Source organism: Trachurus japonicus, chromosome 6 (assembly GCF_045865225.1).
Source record: "Trachurus japonicus isolate A0001 chromosome 6, Traja_1.0".
Classification (NCBI taxonomy): domain Eukaryota; kingdom Metazoa; phylum Chordata; class Actinopteri; order Carangiformes; family Carangidae; genus Trachurus; species Trachurus japonicus.
This window is the reverse complement of record NC_140912.1, coordinates 3,096,607-3,119,859: the sequence shown is the minus strand read 5'-3', so window position 1 is coordinate 3,119,859 and position 23,253 is coordinate 3,096,607. Positions and strand designations below refer to the sequence as shown.

General features: G+C 40.9%; 2 protein-coding genes across 4 annotated transcripts in view; both read left to right on the top strand.

Annotated features, from left to right (window-relative positions):
- Positions 1–1,165: 1,165 nt before the first annotated feature.
- On the top strand, positions 1,166–4,379 carry LOC146985368 (charged multivesicular body protein 4b-like). The gene is made up of 5 exons (XM_085780546.1): positions 1,166–1,374; positions 2,540–2,636; positions 3,203–3,308; positions 3,851–3,977; positions 4,233–4,379. Exons 1-5 carry the CDS (start codon positions 1,194–1,196, stop codon positions 4,301–4,303), a joined length of 582 nt encoding a protein of 193 aa, XP_085636672.1. The 5' UTR covers positions 1,166–1,193; the 3' UTR covers positions 4,304–4,379.
- Positions 4,380–6,468: 2,089 nt separating this feature from the next.
- The window catches only part of cdk10 (cyclin dependent kinase 10), a 192,800-nt gene continuing 176,015 nt past the window's right edge, over positions 6,469–23,253 (top strand). The window contains exons 1-11 of one of the 3 annotated variants that reach the window (XM_085778305.1): positions 6,469–6,701; positions 10,185–10,257; positions 10,342–10,413; positions 12,096–12,198; positions 13,646–13,727; positions 14,993–15,060; positions 18,474–18,526; positions 20,234–20,303; positions 20,594–20,653; positions 21,999–22,122; positions 22,254–22,393. In XM_085778305.1, coding sequence (XP_085634431.1) covers positions 10,395–10,413; positions 12,096–12,198; positions 13,646–13,727; positions 14,993–15,060; positions 18,474–18,526; positions 20,234–20,303; positions 20,594–20,653; positions 21,999–22,122; positions 22,254–22,393 — 719 coding nt within the window. In that variant the 5' untranslated portion in view covers positions 6,469–6,701; positions 10,185–10,257; positions 10,342–10,394. Of the gene's footprint in view, positions 6,702–8,056; positions 8,254–10,184; positions 10,258–10,341; positions 10,414–12,095; positions 12,199–13,645; positions 13,728–14,992; positions 15,061–18,473; positions 18,527–20,233; positions 20,304–20,593; positions 20,654–21,998; positions 22,123–22,253; positions 22,394–23,253 lie in introns of those variants that run through there. The other 2 variants (XM_085778303.1, XM_085778304.1) reach the window with 2 other exon arrangements.

The window sequence follows — 23,253 nt, the reverse complement described above, 5'->3', positions numbered from 1 at the left end:
TGCCAAGATTTGCATCCCCTGGCTGTTTTAGCCAAATACACTGCTACGCAATTCATGTTCATATGCATAAACACCCCTAAATACAATGTGCATAACCCCATTTGACCAGTGAAACACATGGGGAATGCAGTATTCGGCACAGCTGTTTTTGGACCTACCGAGATTTGCATCCCCTGGCATTCCACGAGCGACATGCAGATCTCGGCAAGCAGGCACTTTTCAACACATGCCGAGAAGTGCCTGCTCTGCTGGGGTTACGCACATTGTACGGTTTAGGTGTTTATACATATGAACATAGATTTCATACATGTAGCAAGTGTAATTGGCTAAAACAGCCAGGGGGTGCAAATCTCGGCAGGTCCAAAAACTGCTGTGCCGAATACTGCATCCCCGTCCCCGTAATGAATGATCCAGTTCCACATCTGTTGTGCGGCGTGCAGATCTCGGCAAGCAGGCACTTCTCGGCATAACACCCCCGCACCTACTCTCCCAGACCTAGTACCTGAGACACAAAGCACAATACACACACACGCTATAGGCTACACAAAAGAAAGAACGCTGCTTCTGCTAACTCTCCGCATAACCATACAGTCTGTCTATGCAGACAACACAACAACCAGTCTTCTGTCCCATAACAGCTCTACGTTTAAAATCATTATCATTCAATGTCCAAACATGCAAGTCAGTGTTGTTTAAGTTCGTTTTTTACTTGTTTTACTCGCAGTAAATATTAGTCACATTATTAATAATCGTTCCAAAATAAATCCACTTTTCTTTTCTCTCAGCAAAAACTAGGTAAATAAATCGGCGTTTGATAAGGCAAGGCAAGGCAAGGCGATTTTATTTGTCTCAAAGGGCTTTACATGGCATCACAACAACATCCTCTGCCCTTAGACCCTCACATCCACTGAGGAAAAACTCCATAGAAAAATCGGAGAAACCTCAGGGTGAGCAATCCCTGACCCAGGATGGACAGACGTGCAATAGATGTTGCTACAGAAAAGAAAACAGTTTATAACAAAGAATGCAATTGCATCTGCATTGCAGAGAATGCAATGCGGAGTTGTAATAAAATTATTCTAGAGTGTTAACTATTTCACTGTAAAATAATGCTCGTATTTTCTTTTGAAACTGGACACAGGTCACGGGTGTCAGTTAAAAGCTGACTGTGTTTCAGCAACACAGGCAGTCGGATGTCTTTTTTGAAGATGTTCAGTGGAGGGGAAAAGGTAAAGAAGAAGCCCTGTCAGAAAGAGGGGGTGGAGAAACTCATTGAGAGAGAGGGGCTGCTGATGGATAAGAAAGAACATCTGAAGAGGAAGATTGACCAGGAGCTCCTGTTTGCCAAGAGGAACAGTAGAACAAACAGAGGAGGTGAGATGTGTTGAAGGAAGTTCATACACCCATTGGCTATATGTTAACCATTTTAGGCAAGCACAGACTTATTAAGAAAATAATATGTCACCTACAAGTACATTATTATGACTTGAAAGAATAAAAAGAGGTGAATTTAAAAATTAAACATTGGAGCTGTGGACATGGAAACAATTAAGGCCATGGAAAATGGGGATAAAAAATTGTATAGGCTAGTGGATGCAGTATAAAATGGGACTTCCCAATTAATCGCAGTGTAATCAAAATCACAATAGGGCCAAGTGCAATAACTAAAGGTAAACTGTGTCACAACATTGCTGTGCATTGCTAGCCCAATAGGTAGCCTACCATGGATCTACATCCATGTACAGTAGCATATTGGTTTGGCTAAGGATCATGTTTGTTTGGCACAACTCAACAAAAACTATAGCCAAAGGGCGTCTCTGTTACTAATATCACCATGGTATTTATGGTTGATACCACCAGACGGTGTTTGCTTGTACTGTAGCTAATCTAGCAAATTAAATATCTGACTGGCAGGTTACATGAAACAGTCATACGCACTGAGAAGTTATGTCGTTTTTCTGTATAACCAGAACTTTTTAGACCAAGACTTCAGTTTTATCTGTGTTTTGTATTGTTGTTTGGATGTGTTATATAATGGGACACAGTGTTATGTGTGTTGTTGTTTTTTTTAAAACTATTTTGGTGGTCAGTTGACTAGAATGGGAGCACTTTCACTCACTTCTTTTTTTGCTAATAAGTTTTTGCAAATGAATACATCTAACTTGGGAGCTTTTGAAATCAAGACACTTAATCACCTTAGTGAAATACACAGATTAAATATGATAGGGGAAATATGATATAATGTAACATTATCTTATAGTTGAAATATCAGTTTTGTCTTACTGTATGTAAATTAGGAGCTTTTAATCAGCTGTGCCACCTTTAATATTATTAGCTCCACTGCAAGGCTGGTGAATCCTCACTTATCCTGAAAACTAACAGCAACAAATATAGCTGCACATAAGATAACACTGCTTAAGATGTGTGTGATCACTCTGACACTGTTGTTGTGTTTGAAAATTGCCACGTTTTTCTTTTCACTTTGTTGAGTCAGGCACAGTCCTGCTCATATACAGTGTCTGCCCTGCTCTCTTCACAGTGGCTCTGCAGGCGCTGAGAAGGAAGAGGTGGTACGAGAAACATCTCAAGTACATTGATTGTGCCGTTAAGGCCATGAGGTCTCCCCATGAACACATGTAAGGAGAGAACTGTCAGCACAGGAATTTATTTGCATTAAAGGGACAACGAGGAGTTTTGGAAAAGCGAAGCGTTTTCACACTACATTTATGAGCCTCCGCGCGCACCGTGAAATTCTTTGACCGGCGCAAGACAGACTCATGTTTTCATTCATCAAGAATTAAAGTCAGAGGTTCAAAAACGATTGCATACCGTCGTAGTTCCGACCATAAACGGCGATTCGGCGGCGTTATTCTCATGACTCGCCACGAAACCGAAAGTAAAGAAACGCTGGTCGGCTCGACCAGCATTTCCACCACCACTAATAATAACAAAATAAAGATAGAGACAAAACTATATATTTATCGAAAATGGGCCCATTAACAAGTGTGGGTAGCGTAGATTCATCCACATTAACGTGAGACTTTTTTATAACCAAATACAAACTCCTCATTGTCCCTTTAATGACACAAAAATAGAGAATAGAATACAAACAAGAAGCCAAGCATAATGTCAGCAACTTTGTGTTGATGTTATAATTTAATGCTTTGTTGTATAACTGACAGTTTTTTGTGTGTGATTACAGAGATATTGTCAACAAGGTGAACGACCTGATCAGAGACATTACAGAGGAGCAGGATGTGCCAGACACCCTCCACACATCTGTGAGCTTTGGAGTGGAATTTGATGAGGTACCATGAACAATGAATTACCTTTTGAGTGTTATACACTAGTTTATTAGAACTGAATAGATTTTATCATATTAGATTTGATTTTTTTTTATGCCTCTGCAACTACGACAGTCAGAGCTGGAGCCATATTGTTTTTAGGTTGTCCATCTGTATGTCCCATTCTCATGGACACAATATCTCAGAAATGCTTGATTAGAAGTTCAAAGCTGGCACAAATGTCTACCATTCTAGTGGTTAAAGGTCAATGGTAAAGGTCATGGTGACCTCACAACATGCTGTGTTGGCCTTATGAATGTGATATCTAAAGAACTCTGAAAGGGAGGCTCTTCACATTTGACACAAGGGTGAACTGATTCGATTCTAGAAGTCAGACAACCACCAGGAGGTGATTCTACTTATATCTAAATATCTGAATGTGTTATTTGGATTTGTGTGTGTGTATTTGTGTGGGTGTGTGTGTGTGTGTGTGTGTGTGTGTGTGTGTGTGTGTGTGTGTGTGTGTGTGTGTGTGTGTGTGTGTGTGTGTGTGTGCATGTGTGCAGGATGAGCTGCTAGCTGAGCTGCAGAGGCTGGAGAAGGATTTGGATGAGAGCGTCTTTGAGGAGGACAGAGTGGAGAAAACCGTCCCTTTTCCCAAAGTGTTGTCCACGTCACCACCTTCCTGTCCTGGTGAGAACTGTCCAACGAGGAACGAATTCTAATTGATTAAGTTCATAAAGTTAGAGTTATTAAAACAGAGTTACGTCAGTGGTCAATATGAAATCAATATGAAGCCTGAAGCAGCAGATTACACATACATGTGTTTAGTAGCGCTAATGTAGTAGTGGACAACTTAACAATAACAACAAGGGGCAGTTCGCCGTAACATACTGTACATCATTGCACACAAACCCCTCACGGTTTGTTGTTTTTTCTTCTTTGAAGGCAAGACGGAGGAGGATGAGGTTGAGGATGATTCAGAGTATCTGCGGCGCTGGGCCAATGAACCTTCTTGAACACAACAACAGCTACAACACAAGAGAGGGGGAAAGTGAAGGATATAATAAACAGGCAGCAATGAGACTGTATCGTTCCAAATTGTTTTATGATTGTATATTAACCTAATGCAATGCTTTCTATGAATTTAACGCAACGCGCATCAGTGGTTTTGCATGAATTTACCTTTTAAAACAGCTCCGTCTCGTAACGTTCCGTTATTATCTCATAGCGTGGTGAATGTGCAGCTCACAACTTGTCCACGACAGCGTTTTTGAGTTGTTGAATTGTGTATTTTAATGAGTTTGATGAGGGAAACCAAGAAATTCCCTTAGCCTCCATAGCATAGCCCTGAGCAGCCTGCTGCTCCGCTCCGCCGTTATAAAAACAGCTTACACCGACAATTAAAGGTAACGAACCTACTGCTATGACATAGCAATTATGGCAATGGGCCAATTTGCCAAAATGTTGAACTATCCCTTTAATTCCCACAAACACTAAAATCAACATGATCATTTTAGAAATGACAGTTTAATATAAAAATCCTGTGGTATACTGTGGTTTATGTTGTTGCATCACAACAAAACAAGAGCTTGCGCTTGTTATCCCTATTCACCCTTTAAATCCAGTCCCTCTTACTACTGATGAGAGCGACTGCACAGGATTAGTGTCCCTCAACCAGACAGCAAGTGACGGAGACAAGGGGGAGGTGGCAAAGGCAAAGACAGGACACCTGGCAAACACAGGAGCCTCATGTGTACCACAGACTCTAGCTGTGCTATAGCATAGGTAGACTGACCAAAAAAATGTGAGCCCCATGTATGTGGAGATATACGGAGTGTGCCACCGCTGAGTGAAGACTAATGGGGTCTGGAGCAAGCCAGAACGAAGACTCAGGTAGGGATGAACCTCCTCAAATCATCTCAGTAGAAACTTGGTAGAAACTGCATCAGTAAACAGTGATAGAGTAGTGACATTACTGACTAATGGTTCAACTTGACAATAATTGTGCATTCACAATAACGGTGTAGAAAAGAGACATCTGTATGAGAGTGGAACACCGTCCTGAGAACATTAGGACGTATCTTTTGCCAGATGTTAAACACATTTTCTGCCTTTATTTTTGTATAATTAATGCAGATAGAATAGAATAGAGAATAGAGAATACTTTATTCATCCCTAGCAGGGAAATTCAGGGATTCAGGGATGTGTGTTGTTGTAAGTTGTGCCAATAAAACAGCTACAGAAATTACAGTACATGGAAATCTACTCTAAAATGTGCTTATGATGGTGTTGGTGTGTACAGTTTGCAATATCCATTTGCTCTTTCATCTACTAAGATACAGTTGTGTTCATCAGCTGAATATATTAAGACATGTACCTATTGCCGACCATTGTGTCTGTCTAGTAACTATTGTTCCTCGGCAGAGTACTAATATGATGTGGACACAGCCCTAACACTCTTAAGAAATTAGCGCAATCCAATTTAAAAGGTGTTGTTGCTCTTCATAACAAACACTATGATCACACACCCAAGCACACACATCCTTGTTTTACTGTATTCATGGGGACACAATGCATTTTGTAGTCCCTTAGTCAGCAGCGAGTTCACCTATGTTCCTGTGTGCGGCCACTTTCAAATAGGTCAACCAGACAGTTTCAGACAAAGTATTTAAATTTTAAATTGTTATTCCCTTGGGCCAGAATGTAAAGTGAAATGAAGAGTCATATTTTGCTCATGCACTTTGATGATACCTGCAAGTGTCTCTTGCCTCTTTCCCTATCCCTAACTCTAGAAAACAAGATTGTAACAGCTATTCAAGCTTGTCCAGCATTTTGGTTAACCTTGCCTGGCCAGCAGTTCACTCCTAGGGCAAGGATGCTCCAGTGTTTACTCTTGTGAGGTCCAAATATAGCAGGCAGGAGCTAAAAATAGAAGCTGTGGAACAAGGAGTGGGTAAACAACACATTTTATAACTTTACAGGGGTGGTGACCTTTTAGTGTTTAACTGTAGCCAAAACAAAGAAGTTGTTTTATTGAATTATTTGCTGTATGAAGCTACAGTTTGTTCAATAATGCATACAAAATGTCCTTTCCCATCATGAAAGCAGCCTTTTGGACCCCCTTGTGCTGTGTATTTGACAAAATTAAAAAAAATTAAAAATTAAAAAATTTTTCTCCCTCTCAGCTACAGAGACGCCCCCCTCCTCACAGTGCAGCCCTGAAGCAGCTGAGTACCCCCCACGTCCACCTGCCATCCTCATCACTGCTCCGTCACGAGAAGACGTCCATGCTACACCGACCACCATCACTATAGCTGATGCAATCAAAGAGCAGAGGCCTTCTACCACACCGTTTGTAGTGGGGAAGAAACTTCCACAGTCCAGACACTGACTCAAAATGACCTGCTACAAAAGGTAAAGTGATCAGTCAGAGCAATCCACCTTAAAACCAAAATACACAGCTGTAGAAGATGTATCACAATAATCATAATATCTTGGCTACAACTGCACACTCGTGGGTAACATGGTTTTGTAAGAAATGCAGAGTCTGACCTTGAGAGGGAATAAAGCTCAGCATTAATGTGTATCCTCCTACATTATGTGCAATTATAGAGATTTAGGGCCTTTAAGGGCCCTAAAATCCTATTTTCTAACTTCTCAGGCTGAGTAATGCGGTTCCTCTCTTGGACCCAGAACTTTATTGGAAAGTTACAACAGTATAGCCCATTGATCTTGTCTTTGCACTTGTTTTTAAAGTGTGCAGGGCTCAGTGATGTCACAAACTTGATAATGCCAATCCGAATCTAGCAATAGGACCTATATTGAAAATAGCTGTCAGGCTGTCTGCTGTCAGGCAACTAGTTCAAATTAATGAAACCACACTCTCTTGTTCCAGATTTAAGATTAAAGATTAAAGATTAAAGATTATTGAGATTAAAGATGAACACCATCTACAGGATATAATGGATTAACAGGATATGGAGGTTCAGGTTGACAGGGACAGGACATTTGTCTAAGACCAGGTTGTAAGGGAGTGTGTGTGTAGAACAGGTTAATCACATTTATGTGGATACCATCTTATAGAGGTATAAAAGGCAATGAGATGGCGGATACCTTGGCTAAGCAGGCACTGAAACAAGCGGAGGTTATGGCTGTGTTTCACTCAGTATATCAGTAGGCTACCTCTAGCCATAGACTGTAAAAAGAATGGACGTAGCGTCCGTGACGTCACCCATTGGTTTGGGGGAGTCTGTTTTGTGCCGCTACTACGGGGGTTTGAGCCGCGCCATGTTGGATTCTACTTGCCATATTTGGAGCGGTGCGGCCGTTGGCCGGCCGAGGTCCCGCCCACTGGCCTCGTAGCAGCGGTCGCCGGACCTGTCACTCAACGGTTCTGCGCCCTAATTGGCCAGAACTTTAAACCTAATAACAGTAAAACGGTAGAGTTTAAAAAAAATTCACCCCCCTCAGAGTGTGTGCGGGGGTAGAAACTATCGGTTGAGACCAAAAAAATGAAATGTACCAGGCTGTAAATATGTTTTTTAAAGCTGTAAAATCGGCTATTTTAACATGGGGCTCAATTGGAGTTGCTCCCTTCTGGAGCCAGCCCCCAGCGACAGCCCAGGGGATTGCAGCTTTTTGAACGCGGAAGTGAGCTTCACTTCTCAGAACGACAACTGCCCCCTTGCCTCTAGCCTACTACTGAGCCGTACTCCTGACCTGAAGGGGGCGTGATGGCGCCAATAAGCTGGCGGTAATTCGTGAAACGCAGAAGAAAAACCACGAATCAAAACACTATGGCGGCGTCCGACAGACAGAGATGCAGCTGGTCGAGTTAAAGCCGTAAGCGACGATAGTGTTGATTTTCTCAGAGACGATGGAGACAGTAGGAGAGGATGAGCCGGACGTTATCAGGCTGAAGTCCGTCAAGAACAATAAAACATTCACGGTGCCTCAAAATGACAGGGTAAGAAGATTATCAGCTCTGTGAGAGGACACAGTGAAGACAGACACAGTCCAAACCATGTCCAACACACGGCAGCAGACAGCGAAGTTGTTACTGAGCAGATAACTGTCTTTAATACTCATAACATCAACTAAACCACGGACAGTAGGCTACATTTTACAAAGGAGACTTTTTAACGGAGTCTGAGGTGCTCTCCATCTTAGAGAGTCAGTGTGTTAAGTAACAAGCATGAGCTTATGTGTACACATTGTGTAAAAGTAATTAGTGAAGCTCCTTAATTAACCTCTCTGTGAGTTGCTGAACTTTGAAGGCAAAGTCCGGGTGTGCATTACGGTGGCCGCGGGGGTTCAGGGCACCACTACAGCCTAAAAAAACTAAACATCTGTAACTCACAGCACAAACGCGCTGCAAGAATTCTTGAAGTGTTTCCGGGGACACTAAAAAGTGACGGACAGAATCTAAAGACTAAAGTCAACAGCGCATATTTGCAGAATCGATATTGACGTTATAATAAACCAAACAAACTCACCTTATTTTCTAACACCACTAACAATAGGTTCAAGAGCATGGACTAAAGAGTGGCAAAGTCCGTCACTTGTGTTCCCCATAATATTTCTTCTTTTGCTGTATGATCTGTATTTGCGGGCATTGTGGGTGTTTGCAGCACGTGTGTTGTCAAATGAATCTTAATGAATGAATCCTATGTTCCCCACTTTGTATGGGACCAGGGAACATAGAACCCTTTTTTTTTTTTTTTCTTTAGAAAAAGGGTTCTATGTTCCCCACTTTTCCCCAAAAGGACCCAGGGAACATGCAATTTTTGTACCCATACCTGGAAGTGGAGTTGTGACTTTGCAGATTTTTGCCTATTTCTGAATGAGAAGTTGAGTTGTGACTTGAGCGAGAATTTTAGGCAATGAAGAAAGGAGTAGAGGCTAGGGTTAGGGTTAGATGACCAAGTAGAGGCTAGACAGGCCAGATAGAGAGAGAGAGTCCATTGATACATAACATAGGACCCTTTTTTCGAAAAAAGGTCCTATGTTCCCCAGTATGTATTGCGACCGGGGAACATAGGACCCTTTTTGGAAAAACAGGATCTGAATGAATTTGCAGTATACTCCACTGCCTCTGTCATTGTTTCCAGCAGCAGCCAATCTCATTACTGACTTCCACTAACACGTAAGCCTGCACGCTGGAGCACCTCACTGCCCACGTCATGTGGTAATAACTCAATGAATCCTCACTGCCAATGTGAATTGGCTCTAAGTGTTTTCGTTTAATGGGGGATTCACCTGAGAGCCAGTTCTTCTTCTTGTGGCTCAGGGCTGTTTGGTTTGATGGTCACTATTACGTCTGTTAACTGGTGTCTTGTTGTTGTCCATTAAAAACCATCACTATTAAAAATGTTGCAGTCACAATGTTTCCTTATCTATAATTAGAGAGGAACATGATGCACAGAGTTCAGTGAAGAGATCCGCTCCGTCTTTTTGCAACTGACAAGCGTGACTGCTCTTTTTAGATCCTGCTTCACAAACAAAGTTGGAGAAATGCATCCGAAAATATTATATAAAACTCCAACAAACATATTGTACATTTAAAGATTTATGAATATTGATAACACAGCTTCTTTCATTTCTGATTTGGTTATTCATATTTTATTTCACTCTGGAAAGATTTTGATATTATGCAATCCATGGCTAACACTGAAGAGAGAAATAGGTTCACTTGAATTAAAGGACAAAGTCTTTTCAGTTTTGTTCACCTCCTCATTTTACAAGGACATTTTTTATCAAATCATGTTCCTCCTTGAAGTTGGTCTGAGTTGATCTTGACAGCTCTCAGTCTTGTAATGAATAAGTCTTAAGCCAGCAGGTAATATCTACTCTGAATTTTAAATTTTTTTTTTCATATTCTTTCACTCTCTCTTTCAGTTCGGGAGCTGTAGAAGTGTCAGAGAGTTTGAGAAACTCAACCGCATCGGTGAAGGAACTTATGGCATTGTGTGTAAGTTGTTTTTGTAGGAGACCATAGAGATGTTTGATCAATTTAACTGCTCAGTAAATAAACAATTTACTTTTCTTTCCATAGACCGAGCCCGTGACACCAAGTCAGATGAGATTGTGGCACTGAAGAAGGTCCGGATGGACAAAGAGAAAGATGGTGAGACTTTTTACTCTGATTCATATAGTTGTGTTGCATTTTAATTATAATCTGTCCACTTACACACATTAGGTGTCTGATATATTTTGTATGTATGATGATGTTTCCCCTGATGGTAGTGAAAATGTCAAGCTTTTTTATTAAGACCACTAGGGGCAATCCTCCACATCAGTATCATCAGAAAAAAATCCTAAAAAAAATCTCTTCAGAGGCAATAAAGTAACACATTTAGTAGAGATTCTCACCCAAATGTCCTTGTTTCCTGATTTTCATACTGTTTGTTAAAGGGATAGTTGACCCAAAATTGAAATTTCACTCATTATCTACTCACCCTCATGTCGACTAAGGTCTGGGAGAAGTTTCAGAGTTATCTGTGGCTTCTCTGAGTTACAGGGGGTCTCGGCGTAGCAGTGCATGTCCATATAACGGTTGCAAAAAAAATTAAATAAGTCTATTTTTCAAGCTTGTTTGTAGCGGAAGCTCCTCTCCCCGGTTCGTCAAATTTGGACGAACCAGGGTCTGTCCTCTTCCCAGTTCGTCCAAATTTGATGAACCGAGAAGAGGAGCTTCGAGAAGCTTCCGCTACAAAACAAGCTTGAAATATAGACTTATTTAATTTTTTTCCGGACAATTTCGCATTTCGGGGCTTCAATACAAGACGGACATTACATACGAGCAGCATGGAGGTATTTGGATGTTTTTTGGTGTGTCTTTTTGTTACGAAGACAGTTGGTATCCATTTGCAACCGTTATATGGACATGCACTGTTATGCCGAGACCCCCTGTAACTCAGAGAAGCCACGGAGGACTCTGAAACTTCTCCCAGCCCTTACCGTGCGTTCACACCAAACGCGATGGACGCGATGCCATCGCCCGTAACGCGAGCATCGCGCTGCTTGACATATTTGTCACATTTTTCACCATCGCTTCATCGCTTCATCGCGCTATGATGCAACCCACCTCCCGCTATTTTCTTTCTCTCCTCAACCATGGCTGAGAAATAATAATAAATATTAATACATATGAAATATTCACAAGGAGGAAGCTGTAGGTCCTCTGACCCTCTGCAGGCATTATCTTTTTTTATTACGACCGCGGTAACCGCGACGTCGTGTCATAAAGCTCCGGGAAACGGCCATGGATGTATATTATTGATCTGAGGAAAACACACACAGCCCCTGGGTTGTTTTTTTTTTTTTACACAGCCACAGGTTCTCTGTAGGAGGGTCTGGTGAGCGAGACTACAGCCACAGTGATCTTCTCCACCATGTTTTGAAATGTGTGTCTGCAGCTGTGTCGGTGATGTGGTTGAATATCAACACTGATTGGATGTCGCGGCACAGCGTCACGCGATGTCGCTTGAAAAGTTCAAATTTTTCAACTTCAAGCGATGGACGCGATGATGCGATGGCCGCGATGGACGCGTCATCGCTTCATCGCGTCGCTCGTATCGCCCGAAACGCGCCGCCCGACGCGCCATCGCGTGTCATCGCGCCATTTACATTGACTTTTAATGGAAAGTTCATCGCGTCCATCGCGTTTGGTGTGAACGCACCGTTAGTCGACATGAGGGTGAGTAGATAATGAGTGAAATTTCAATTTTGGGTGAACTATCCCTTTAATTGTTGAAATGACATTTAAAGCTTCTTGAACCTGCTGACGTCCTGCTCTCTGCTCTGCAGGGATCCCCATCAGCAGCCTCAGAGAGATCAACTTGCTGCTGAGGCTGAGACATCCCAACATAGTGGAGCTGAAGGAAGTGGCTGTAGGCAGCCAACTGGAGAGGTACCACACACACACGCACACAAACACACTCATATCCTATCATCCTAATGGTGTTGTCACAGTGACCCCGTTCAGACCTGGCATTTAATGATGTGTCTTCAGTGATCCAATCAGCACAGTGGTCAGCACTAAATACGTCTGTCCAGTGTCCACACCTGCTGTAGATGCGTCTCCCGACAATTTACTCTCTACTCATCATGAAACTGTGTTGGCACAAATCAGACTGTGGCAGAGAACATCAATATGAAGCCTACAGAGAACATCAGTAGAATCAGCGGTGCCCGACCACCTCTGTATGGTCATCTGAACACATATGGAGTTAGAGTTGACCATTTATGATGCGATGATCTGAGACTGATGTTAACATCAGGTCTGAGTGGGGCCCATGTTCCTGCCCCCTGATAAGTTAAGTTTTTTTTTAGTTTTGTATTTGCACATTATAAAACCTGTATAAACAATGAAAATAGTAAAATTAAACATTGTGCAGGAGAGGTAGAAGCCAAAAAAGGCTTATAAAAATACCTCCCCTATGAAAACAACTGTGGTGGTCTTCAGAGTAGGAAGACAACACAGAAATTCACAACATAAAAAACAGAAAAGAAAGAAAAACAAGGAAAAAAGAAAGACAGGTTAACATAGAAAAATGAAAGATACTGAATTAATTAAAAAAAAAAAAAACAGTTTACATAATGAAAAAGGAAAAAAAAAAAATTAAATTACAAATTAACAGATCCAGAAATGCTACAAATCTTAACTGAAAAATGATTTTTTTTCAGTTGTTTTTTGAACAAAGCCAGAGTGGATATTGATTTCAGTGATGTAGGTAGATTGTTCCATAAGGATGGTCCTTAAAGTGCGTTGATTGTATGAAGTCCGACAAAAAGGAAGGTGGAAGTCCTTTGAGTGTCTTGTCTGATATAAATGAATGTCTGAGGAAAACTTAAAAAAATTCTGGAAACTAAATGGCAGATCATGAGATAAATATACATACTTATACATAAACACACATGTTTGGAAGATGTTCACATTGAAAACAGATAACAAATTAAATTTCCTAAAAAGAAGAACAGAAGATTCAGGGTTTTTTTTTTAGCAAAACTAACCATTCTCAAAAATTTCTTTTGAATTAAGAGAATCTTGTTAAGATAGGTAGGACATGTAACTGCCCACACAGAATTACAATACATGGATAAATTAAGCTGTAATAACAAGTTAAAATACAGGATTGATTTACGGGGTAATGTCAGAGCAGTAATAAAGAGCAGGGTAATGTCAGTGTATACGTTTTTTACCAAGAGGCATTAAATAAACCAGGGCAGATTTGATGGGGGTCTTTAAATCAGTGTTTGAAATAGAAGGGAAACCTGCAAGAGTGTATGTTTGCTGTATCCTTAGTCATCACAACCCGTCTGTTAACTTAACACCGAATCATGTGTTTCCCCTTCAGTCTGTTTCTGGTGATGAGTTACTGTGAGCAGGACCTGGCCAGTCTGCTAGAAAACATGCAGACGCCGTTCTCTGAGGCTCAGGTAGGACAGAGTGAAGTTCCTTCCTCCAACCTTCAACTCACATTCATACAGTCTTTTTTCCTTGGTGTGAATTCCCTACAAACTGATGTGTCCTCATTGGTCTATTCTCAGATGACTGGATTTCTTCTTTTGCAGATATGACACATACTGTATACACTATTTACACATAATGAATTTCCATATATAAGGTTTCCATATATAATATATAAAAATGATTATTAGAAATTAAAACAATTTCATATCATGATATATACTGTATACTGTATATATCTTGTCCAAACCAATATGTGTATTTATGTACATACAGTATTTATGTTAGATAGATATATAACCCTCCTCTTACTATATGTTGATATCATAGAAAGAAGGGTCTAAAAATCTGAGACTACTTAAGAAGTAAGACATGTTAAAAATGTTTGAGAAATTTATATATGTAAAGTAGAATATTGAAATAGTCAGAAATGAACAAATGGAGGTACAATTAATTAGTATAACAAGAACAACACAACATTGCAACTGTACTCATCTCACTTCGCTCATGATGTAAAGTGCTTTACCAATGTTCTGTAATTAGAGTAGGTAATTATGAGTTATTGTTAAGAACAGTAACACATTTAGAAGACAACGCTGCTCAACGAATGTCTGTAAACACATCACCTCCGAGCATGTGGGGTTTGGTTTCCACCCACTAACCCTGATTTCCCCACTTATCCCCAACATGTAAAGCATGCAGATTTTTTTTTCACATTATGTTATTTTGGTGAACTCACACATACAGTATAAATTAAATACATTATCATTTAAAATATATGGTCTTAAAGGGATAGTTCAACATTTTGAGCGGCAAGCTGCTCAGAGCTACGCTACAGAGGCTCATGGGATTTCTTGATTTCCCTCATCAAACTAATCAAATGCACAATCCAACAACTCCACAATGCTGTGGTGGACAAGTTGAAGGGAAACCAAGAAATCCCATGAGCCTCCGTAGCGTAGCTCTGAGCAGCTCACCGCTCCGCTGTTCTAAAAATAGCTTGCACCGACAATTAAAGGTAACAAACCTACTGCTATGACTATAGCAATTATGGCAATGGGCCAATTTGCCAAAATGTTGAACTATCCCTTTAAGAAGTAAGAACATATAATATACAATATACTGTATGTACGTAAAAACATACGTAACTATGGGTATTTTATTTTTTATCCAGAGTAGGTCTGCCTTGGTTTGTGTTGTGCATCATAATATTTTCCTCTCCTCTGTTTTCCAGGTGAAGTGTATCGTTCTTCAGTTGCTCAGAGGCTTGGAGTATCTCCACCACAACTTCATGATACACAGGTCAGTGCCAAACGTTTATTCCCCAGTCTTTCTCCACTCTGAAAAAAACAGTGACTCTCACTTTCTGCACAGATCAAACATGGAGACTGATATCTGGTCCGAGAACAGTAGCAACTAATAAATCTTAGCAAATATGTATTTTTAAGTATCTGTTTACACTTCTAATGTGTTGACCTGGCAACACATCAACCGAAAACTAACATTAGTAGGTGCTATTGCATGTTAGCATGGGTCAATTAGTTAGCTACATCAGGGTTGATTAGTTAATAAACTACAGTCAATTTTGGGAGAGGTAAACTTGGGCTAAATGTCTGTCTCAATAACTATTCCATATCTTGGTATTATTTGTGCATGACGCCAGGCTAAGTTGTGACTGTTTTTATTTCTAATGCTATCATACAGTGATCTTTTTGCAAATGCACTCAGATTTTATTGATATTTCACACTAAAATAAAAATGGAAAACAGTTTGAATGTAAGGTATACTGTGTAACGTATGTCAGGGTTTGGAGTCAATGTGTCACAGAGCTGCTGTTTTCACTGATCAGTTAAAGATAAGTTTCCAAGTTTCCAATATAAAAAGTTGAGGGCGAGTGCAGTGCCATCAATTTTTCTCGTTACAGAAAACTATGATGTTGACGTTAACAAGTCAGGTTTAGGCAACACAGGGAAACCAAATTATTAGTCTCAAACAAAACGAGTTTATTGTTCTCATGTTTCATATTTTCAGCCTTCTAGCGCTCTTTTTCTCTTCCTGTCGTATTGTGCATCATTGAGACGGGCAGTTGGATTAACTAAGTGGACTGATCTGATTTTCAGAGCTGTCGTCACATTTAGTGCAGAGGTAATTAAATGAGCTAAGGAGGTGATTTTGGAGTTCAAAGTAAAAAGGTTAATGGAAATCAGCAGTTAAAGATCTAGGAATGTAGGTTTAAGTGAGGAAAGTGATGTCTGTGACACAGTAAATAGGTCCAGCTGCAGCAGACTCATTTAGTATGACATACTGTAGCAGTGAAATGCTTCACTTCATGATGGATTTAGGTTGTTCAGAAATCAGCTGAAGGATCGCAGCATGAAAAGGCTTCAAGGAGGCTGATGTAGCATTGGCCCCGGAGCCAAACTCGCCTTCACCTTTACCTGAGTCTTTAAAACTCGATCCACATTAGAAGAAGCTAGTTCTGGTTGGTGGTGACGTTGGTGACAGGAGGGGATTCATACAGTCTGTGCTTGTGAAAACAAAAATGAAAACAGTTGTTTATTAAGCTCAGGAGGTTTGTTAGGGCCACAACTGAAAAAAGCTTTTATCATTTCCTATTTAGTTTAAACAGCTTTACAGAAAGCGCTTAACTAAATCAGACAAATAATTATAATAACTATACTAATAAAAATCTGTATTTAGCACTTTCCAAAATTACATCATAGAGTGCTTGTGGAGATGCCAAATATTGGATCACCAGATTTCAAAGAAAAGAAAAACAGATTAAATCAATCAGGTATAAGAAAAGAAACACAGGGTCTCTTAGATAACATCACATCTTAGAGAACAGTTTAATTGAATTTAATTCATTGGTTTATTTGACAGGGACAGTGCAAAACTGATCAACAGAATAAAAAAAAAACACTGCTAATTTTCATCCATAAGGGAAAGAAAAACCAGGACGAGTTCTCAGATAAAAGTGTTTTTTAAGTCTTAAAGAAGATCACAGACTCAGCCGACCTGTTTTCCCCACTTAAATCAGTGTGTAGCCTCTGGAACAGACTGTAAACCTTCACCCAGGGAACTCAAGGTGAGTTGTAGTTTCTATCAAAGTAAAAGGTCGGAGATGTAACTTTGAGAGAGGCCACAGAGTGGAAAAGTAAAAAAAAAAAAAAATCTTAAAATTTATTCTAAAATGTAGCAGCAGGAGGCAGAAGGAAATTTCAATCAATCAACTTTATTTATATAGCACATTTAAAGGGACAACGAGGAGTTTTGGAAAAGCGAAGTGTTTTCACACTACATTTATGAGCCTCCGCGCACCGTGAAATTCTTTGACCGGCGCAAGACAGACTCATGTTTTCATTCATCAAGAATTAAAGTCAGAGGTTGGAAGACGATCACATACCGTCGTAGTTCCGACCATAAACGGCGATTCGGCGGCGTTATTCTCATGACTCGCCACGAAACCAAAAGTAAGGAAACGCTGGTCGGCTCGCCCAGCATTTCCACCACCACTAATAATAACAAAATAACGATAGAGACAAAACGATATATTTATTGAAAATGGAGCCATTAACAAGTGTGGGTAGCGTAGATTCATCCACATTAATGTGAGACTTTTTTATAGCCAAATAGAAACTCCTCGTTGTCCCTTTAAAAAACCACAGGGGAAGCCAAAGTGCTTTACATTGAGACATAAAAAAGGTTTAAGATTAAGGTAAAAGACAAACACATAAACACAAAGTCACTTTAAAAACAAACAAGAAAAGGCAAGGAAACAAGGCAAGGAACAGACCAGCTCACTGCAAGTGCTATTAGGGAATTAAAAATTAAGGTGAGTTAAAAGCGAGGGAGTAAAAGTGCATTTTTAAAAGAGATTTAAAAACAGGAAGCGAGGAGGCCTGTCTAACATTCAAAGGCAGCTCATTCCAGAGCTTGGGTGCAGCAGCTGCAAATGCTCTGTCACCTCTGAGCTTCAGCCTTGTTTTTGAAGACTGTCAGCAACAGCTGGTCGGCTGATCTTAGGGATCGGGGTGGGCAGTAAGGCTGAAGCAAATTGGATAGATAAGGTGGAGCAAGGTTGTTCATGCTTTTAAAAACAAATAACAAAAGTTTAAAATTGATTGTGTAATACACAGGGAGCCAGTGTAGGGCCAGGGCCGGTCTGGGTTAGCAGGCGTGCAGCAGAGTTCTGCACAAGCTGCAGACGGGCGAGGGACGCCTGGCTGATCCCTATGTACAAGGAGTTGCAATAATCAAGACGAGTTGTAATAAAAGCATGGATTAATTTAAACGGTGATGTTGTCATGTCTGCTGGTTGGAGCCCTGTACAGTGTGGAGACGAGTAGTTTTTATTGCCAAATAGCTTTTCTATCTACAAGGAAAGTGACATGGTGTGTGGTGCAAAGAACAAGGAAGAAGGAGAGGGAAGAAGGAGAGGTACATACGTAAAATATCAGATATAGAAGAAGCTAAAGTAAAAGAGTGTTGATCGTGTCACAGTGTCCGTAGTGTACACACTGCAATATAATATCTGACAGTGCAACAGGTTTGAATGAAAATCAGCTCTAGTTAGTTTGGCGCGTTTCCTCGAGGGAAACTCATCGCATCAGTTTCAGATTTGTCTGCAAATATGCGAGGAGGAGTGTGTGTGGGGGTTAAAGCTCTGCATCTTCTGGCCGCTGCTTCATTATCCTCTTCAATCTTGTTATCAGGGACCTGAAGGTGTCTAATCTGCTGATGACAGACAAAGGCTGCGTGAAGATTGGTGAGTCATCACTGTTAACGTAACATCACCTCTGCAGTGCTCACTCTAATCACATTAAACCTACACTGACATACAGGGCCTAAGTAACGGCCATTACTGACCTCTGATCTCCCTCTCTGACAATGACACACACACACAGATTGTACAACATCTTCTTGTACTTTAATGCTAAAATAGTAAAATTCATTGTTTCCCTCAACGATCTACACTCTGATCTAAACCCATAATAACAAAGTAACAACAGAAGTTCAGACACTTTGCTGTGACAGTTGATGTTTAGCTCAGGTTCCTCTGTTATTCTGGATCATATCTGAGATATTTCTACACCTGCTGAGTGGGCACACACACCCGTCTCCGTCTGCATAAGGCCTGACAGCTGATCAGAGCAGAAATCCTGAGGATAAAGGAACCGAGCGCAGAGCTCAGAGACAGGACTGTGTCGAGGCTCAAAAACATTTCTGCTGCATCCAAGGATCCTGAGAGACTCCATCGTTCTGACAAGAAGAAGAACCAGGACTCTTGAAGAGCTGGATCTGGATCTAGGCTAACTGAGATATTAGTGGGGGAGAGGTGATGGCTCAGTCTGATTGAGGATGGAGGATAAACTGAGACCAGTTTAATGAAATTGAAATAATAAAAATGAGGTATAGACACTGAAAATAAATCACATAATGACGAAAAAATAAATTAGTAAAACAAGTTAAAGTGAAAACAGTGATAAGAGCATCTGAATAAGATGGTGAAATAAAATAAGACAACGAAGAAATAAGAACAATAAGTAAGAATACAGGGGATAAATGATGATGACATCACGTAAATGCAAATCTGTAATAGTGAATTAAAAGATTGTGCTCAATGCTCCAGCCACGCAGTGATCAGTATAATCGTTACACCTACTCTAAAACTAACAGGAAGTCAGTGTAGGTAAGCTAAGACTGGATTTTTTTTTTCAAGGTCCAGTTAACAGAAAATTAGTTTTCCCATGCGGACTCTCTGTCCACTGCTGAAAGTGTCTACAATGGGAATGTGAACATCAGAAGTGTGAAGCTTTGGACAATGTTCTGCTGTCAAACCTAGACTCCTGTGGACGTGGATTTTCCTTTGACACGTACCACCTACCCACCCAAATAGTTTTAGGTAGTGTTCCCTAAAGGCAGAGGAACACAATGATGAGGTCAAGGCCTTGACATTGGCCTCCCTGTCAAGGCCTCAGGTCTGTGGGGTGTAATGAACATGCAGGTTTTGATCCATGGAGCCACCACCTCACCTTTACTGATGTTTCAAGCTTTACATACTTAAACACACTCACATCATTTTTCTTATTAAAAGCTTTAAATTCTTTTGTTCCATATCTGAGTAAAAAAAGAAAAGGCAAGGCAAGGTGGTTCCATATTCTTAGGACAGTGTCAGAGGTCTGAAAGTTAAAATAAATGATTGGATAAATAATAATAATATCGATAATTATGTATAATTAGATTGAGTAGAATTACCATGGTGATTGATACTTATGAAATGAAGACATAACAAAAACAAAAACACACCCTTTTACTTCAGAGGGTCCAGGCCTGTAGGTGATGTATAAGCAATTTTAATACACAACCTGACAATGAATTAAAAAACAAACATACAAGATATTATATTACATGTTATACGTTAGTAGTGGTTTTCAAGTATGTATTTTTGTCCCTTTGTGCCCCCTGTATTTAGCTGATTTTGGGTTGGCCAGGATGTACGGCATCCCCCAGCAGCCCATGACCCCCAGAGTGGTGACACTGTGGTGAGTGTTTATTTGATCTCTCAGACAGTTTGGCTTAAGTGCCCCATTAGCCTAATTGTATTTGTGTGTGTGTGTGTGTGTGTGTGTGTGTGTGTGTGTGTGTGTGTGTGTGTGTGTGTGTGTGTGTGTGTGTGTGTCTGGCGTCCTCTGCAGATAACCTTTGCTTACGCTGTGCTTGTGCAGCCTCAGTGGAAACCCTTCCCTGTAATCCTTCCCAGTAATCCTCTGTCATAAGCTGCGTTACCTCAGAGTGATGGGGCCAAGTCACAGTGTGTGCTCACTGTCTGCAGGTACAGAAGCCCAGAGCTCCTCCTGGGGACCAAGACCCAGACTACAGCTCTGGACATGTGGTGAGTGTCTGTGCGCCATGAAAACAACACACTAACTAGAGGTCTGTGCTACGAAGTGGGATTTAAAGGTGAATTCCGGTCATTTTCTAAATAACGCTCTACAGCTCTAGGTCCCCGAGTGCTACCATAGGAAAAGACCCGAGAAAAATCTGTGCAGCCAGCACCTAGCTCTGCTCCTGCTAGCTGAGCTATACTGCAGTTAAACAGTGAAGTAATGGGGGCAGACATTTAAACCAGTGACTTTAGCCTCTATTATGCTCAAAATATCACTACACATGCTTTGCAACATCCACCACACAACAGCTAAACCTACAGGATCCTGAGAGGGACAAAAGACCTCATGAAGTGATTTCAGAACATTAATGATATTATCTGTTATTCTGTGATAATAATAATGGATTGGTTTTATGTAGCGCCTTTCAAGATACAAGGCATTTTACGCGCCGTCTTACAATGTTACAGAAAACCTGCATATGGTTTTTCTCCTCATGTCCCTACACTAGAGAACGTGTTCTTCTTATCACCAAACGAGGCTGCTCTCTCTCTCTCTGACAGCTGATTTTTAAATACCATGAATGGAAAGCATAAAAAACATCCAGATCTGGATGCTTCTTATGCTTTCCATTCATATTGCTGTTATTTCAAGCAAAGATGCGAATAATAGCTAGCCTGACCAGCCAGACTATATCATTAACATGTCTAGTCTGGCAACGACCGGTAGACCTCGGCTCAATCCAGGGGGCGGGATGAAGGCTGTCTTTCAAACTGCCTCTGCACGCAATAGGGTAGCGCTACGACCAATCAGAGCAAAGAGCAGGATGACATTAGCCTGACAAGCCAGACTATATCATTAAAATGTATGTCGTCATTGCGTTAAGCCCGGCCAACGACTCTCTAAACAGACAGAGCGCTGTGATTGGTGAACACAAACGGTGTTCGAGACTCAAAAAGTTCCTATGGCTCGTTTCTAGACCCACCTACGGAGCAAATATATTTGCTGCCGCTAGGGTGCGTCTAGATTTCTAGGCTAAATAATAGCGATTAACTCAGGAAATTTTGAGATTAATCGTGATTAAAAATGTTAATCGTTTGACAGCCATAATTCATACACATTCATGCACATACCAAGGACATTTATGACAGTGACTGGGGATGAAACAGGATTCAAAACCGCCAATCGCCAACCCTCCAGTTATTGGCCGACCTACCTACTGCTCCACCGTCTCCCCCCGAAATATTACATGAGGAAATGTACAGGAGGCACCCAGACCACTTTAAACAGGACATGACGGCGGCCGGAGTCACTGATGATAACGTTCAGACTGTGGTGCTGTGCGCTGTGCAGGGCGGTGGGATGTATCCTGGCCGAGCTGCTGGCTCACAAACCTCTGCTGCCAGGAACCTCTGAGATCCAGCAGGTGGACCTGATAGTCCAGCTGCTGGGAACACCCAACGAGAACATCTGGCCTGTGAGTCTGCACCTGAACACACCGTCAGCATCCACTCAACTCTGAGACAGGGATGTCTGAGGATGATGATGAATGTGTGTGTGTGTGTGTGTGTGTGTGTGTGTTTGTGTTTGTGTGTTTGTGTGTCTCAGGGCTTCTCTCAGCTGCCCCTCATCAGTCAGTACAGCCTGAGGAAGCAGCCGTACAACAACCTGAAGAATAAGTTCACCTGGTTGTCTGATGCCGGACACAGACTGCTCAACCTGCTCTTCATGTACAACCCACAGCGCAGGTAAAACCCACTGTGTGTGTGTGTCTGTCTCTTTCCTCTGATAACACCTGCACATGAGCCTAAATGCACGTCAGATGTTTTCCGCTGAGTTTCATTTAGCTGCTTCAGGTGTAGGACCCGGTGGCATTCATGTTGTCATCTACTCCTACTCTGTTGGGTGAAATGGTTTCTGGGAGAAAAGCCTGCGCATGTTATCAGCAAAAGTACAAATACCTAATGTGCATTACACTGTCCATCTTCTACCTATAGGATTATTAACCCTTACACCTTAATGTGTGCTGTGAACAACAATTTTATTGTAACTGACCACTCAACAGTTTTATCCTCAAAAACATGAATCTTACAAACTTTTCAACTTCCAGTGATCAGTGTGTTTAGAGACGTCGGACAAACTGAAATAGTCACACACTTTCCTACACTTTTCTTTTTTAAAGTATATTTTTGGGCTTTTATGCCTTTAATTGATAAGATAGCTAGCCCCCCCATCCCTCCCCCCCTTTCTCACCTACTCCCCCTCCCCATGGGACACACAGTCATACATTTTTACAAAATCAGAATCAAAACAATCAAATAGTGTAATATATATATATATATATATATAATATGATGTGATATATAGGATTACAAACATACAGCAGCGTTACCACAGATGTGCCTCAAAGATCATGACAATAATGTTTTAACATCCTCTGCAGCTTTTTTTTTTCCCACATCTGCAACGTTTGTGGCTTAGAATTATTAATACGAGCTGATGACCACTCCAGGTAGATCACCTCGAGGAGAGCTGGTGCCAGTGTTTTATTTATTTATTTTAATGTTTATTTAACAGGGACAACACATACAACATTGCCACAAAAAAT